Raw genomic sequence first — 2,339 nt, forward strand, 5'->3', positions numbered from 1 at the left:
TGCCTCTTTGCACAAATAAAAACCTGGCTCTGGCCACCCTGACAGGACACCATGGCCCAGCCAACCAAACAGCTACAGAGCCACAGAGGTGCACCACTAGACCACTAGAGTTACAATGGTGCACCACGGTGCTGGTCTGGTCGACAGTTGCTAATTCCTGCATGATCCCACTTGCGTGAAACTTTGGATGCAACAACAGCTCCGCAGAACAAGCCGCTCAAGGCAGTTCGATCCTCTTGACCTTGAATGTACTCCAAACAATAGGCTATTTCATCTCCTAATCCTAAAACAGTTGGTCAATGCAACGGAAGATAACATACAATATTAAAAGGTCTCCTGAGAGCATTCCGAAGATACTTATTTATTAAGAGTAGCATGCTACAAATAGCTAAACCTCGACTCAAATGGTTTCTCAGTGCCACTCAAATATGCTTTCTTCTTCAGTGTCTTAACAACATGAACTAACAAGCTGAGTTCCTGGGTACATAACATAATTACTAGAAGGGCTATTGCTTGCGAAACATACATTCAGACACAAGGAAGTGCAATGGACTGTGATGTTTCACCCCAGCACTTTTCTTTTAGTTGCCCACGGAGGGGGCGTGATTAGTTTCTTCAGGACACCTGGCTTATCAAGGCCCTAAGGACAACAAATACACAAGCAGGAACTAGAATCAATCCAGAAACAAAAATATTTTAGTACAAATGTACCATACGGCACAAGATATGACATTACCTTGAACATCTGCCTTAGCTCAGCTTCCCTAGCTTTCACCTGTAAAGGTGGGGGAGAACACGTGTAATTGAAACTGAAGCAACAAAAATGTTGAAAGACTGAAAGGCTTCCCAGGAAATAAGTCATCATACATATTTATCATCATCCTCCTCATCCTCATAGTCCCTCTTCCACTTTCCAAAGTATCCAGATGGCAAACCCACATTCAAGTGACCAGCAGTGTATCCATCAGAACTGCAAGGGTGTTTCATACCAACAACTCCATCTCTGGTGCAACCATAGCATTGACCTTTATTAACAAAAAAAAGAAGAAGAAGTTAACTGCAAAGGAACCAACCAAGCACAAACACACAATAATGTTAAACGTAATAAAAAGTCATTACACAATCATTGTTCTGCATTAACCAGTTTGACATTATAAATAATAAAAAGCTCCAGGACAACGAAGGTGGCACACATGGAACAGGGGCAAACAAACAGGTCAACACACTAACGATCATATGCTAACAGCCAGAGATACATTACAATTACAGGCAGACAAGTTGAAGTTAGTGCGACCAAATAACTGAATTTGAACAGTACTTAATTTACGATAAAGAGTATATAATACCATTGTCATTCAGATTAACTCTGCAGAAACAGTTAGCCAGCAGTTCTGTAAACTTTGCTTGTGGCATACTCACTTCCACAAAGAAAAGATTGTCCAGGTTACATTCATTTGGACCAGCCCCTTTAATCTTTGTAGTGAAATTGAGATGATAGTACCATTTCTGGTTCTCACAAATTGAGTTGTAGTGTAAAACGTCTTTGAGTTCGTGTGCAAGACCCTGAAATAAGAAGCATGGGTCAGATCAGCAATTGTTACATTAACAAGGCAATAAGACACAGCGCAACAATGGTAACAAGACACACAATGAGGGCAGAAGGGAGAGCAAACCTCCAAAAGATTATGATCCTCATTATACTTGTCCACTAAAGCTTGAACCATTTGACACATTTCGGATTTCTCAGTTACAGGTCCTCTTGTACGCCTCTTGATTGTGCCATCAGGCCAGTAAAGACGTCGTATTATAGCCTTATCTTCCTCCGCACACCTAATTTAGATGAGAACATTCTATCTCATCAGTAGATTGCACTTTCCCAAAAGTGGAGAACACAAAGCAATACCATGTACTCCCTCCCCATCCAAAAAATAAGCTATTCTAGGCTTCTAGCTTTGTCCTAAGTCAAACTCTTAAGTTTGACCAACTTTATAGAGAAGAGTATCAATATTTATGAAACCAAATAGGTATACCATGAAAATATGTTTCATGATTAATCCAATAGTACTTACTTGGTGTGACAAATATCACTACTTTTCTATATGAAATGGTCCGACTTAAAATGGTTCGACTTAGGACAAAGCTAGAATTGCATTCTTTTGGGGACAAAGGGAGTACTAGGTTCACTAGTTTGCAAAGAAGGTTGTTGACTAGGACCAACCTCACATAGCTCATGGTAGTAAATAACAACAGCAACAGCAAAATGATACAAGATTGTTCATATGCAGACATGCCTACAAATTCTCAAGTGCATTATACCTTCTTTTAAGGGAAAAATGTAT

General features: G+C 39.9%; 1 protein-coding gene across 1 annotated transcript; it reads right to left on the reverse strand.

Moving 5' to 3' along the window:
• Positions 1 to 324: 324 nt before the first annotated feature.
• Positions 325 to 1,909, reverse strand: LOC136489937 (uncharacterized). The gene is made up of 5 exons (XM_066486448.1): positions 1,674 to 1,909; positions 1,347 to 1,563; positions 868 to 1,025; positions 737 to 775; positions 325 to 640 (listed from the first exon to the last, which is right to left on the reverse strand). Exons 1-5 carry the CDS (start codon positions 1,731 to 1,733, stop codon positions 563 to 565), a joined length of 552 nt encoding a protein of 183 aa, XP_066342545.1. The 5' UTR covers positions 1,734 to 1,909; the 3' UTR covers positions 325 to 562.
• Positions 1,910 to 2,339: the final 430 nt, after the last annotated feature.

The sequence above is a fragment of the Miscanthus floridulus genome, chromosome 10 (genome assembly GCF_019320115.1).
Source record: "Miscanthus floridulus cultivar M001 chromosome 10, ASM1932011v1, whole genome shotgun sequence".
In the NCBI taxonomy this organism is placed as follows: Eukaryota; Viridiplantae; Streptophyta; class Magnoliopsida; order Poales; family Poaceae; genus Miscanthus; species Miscanthus floridulus.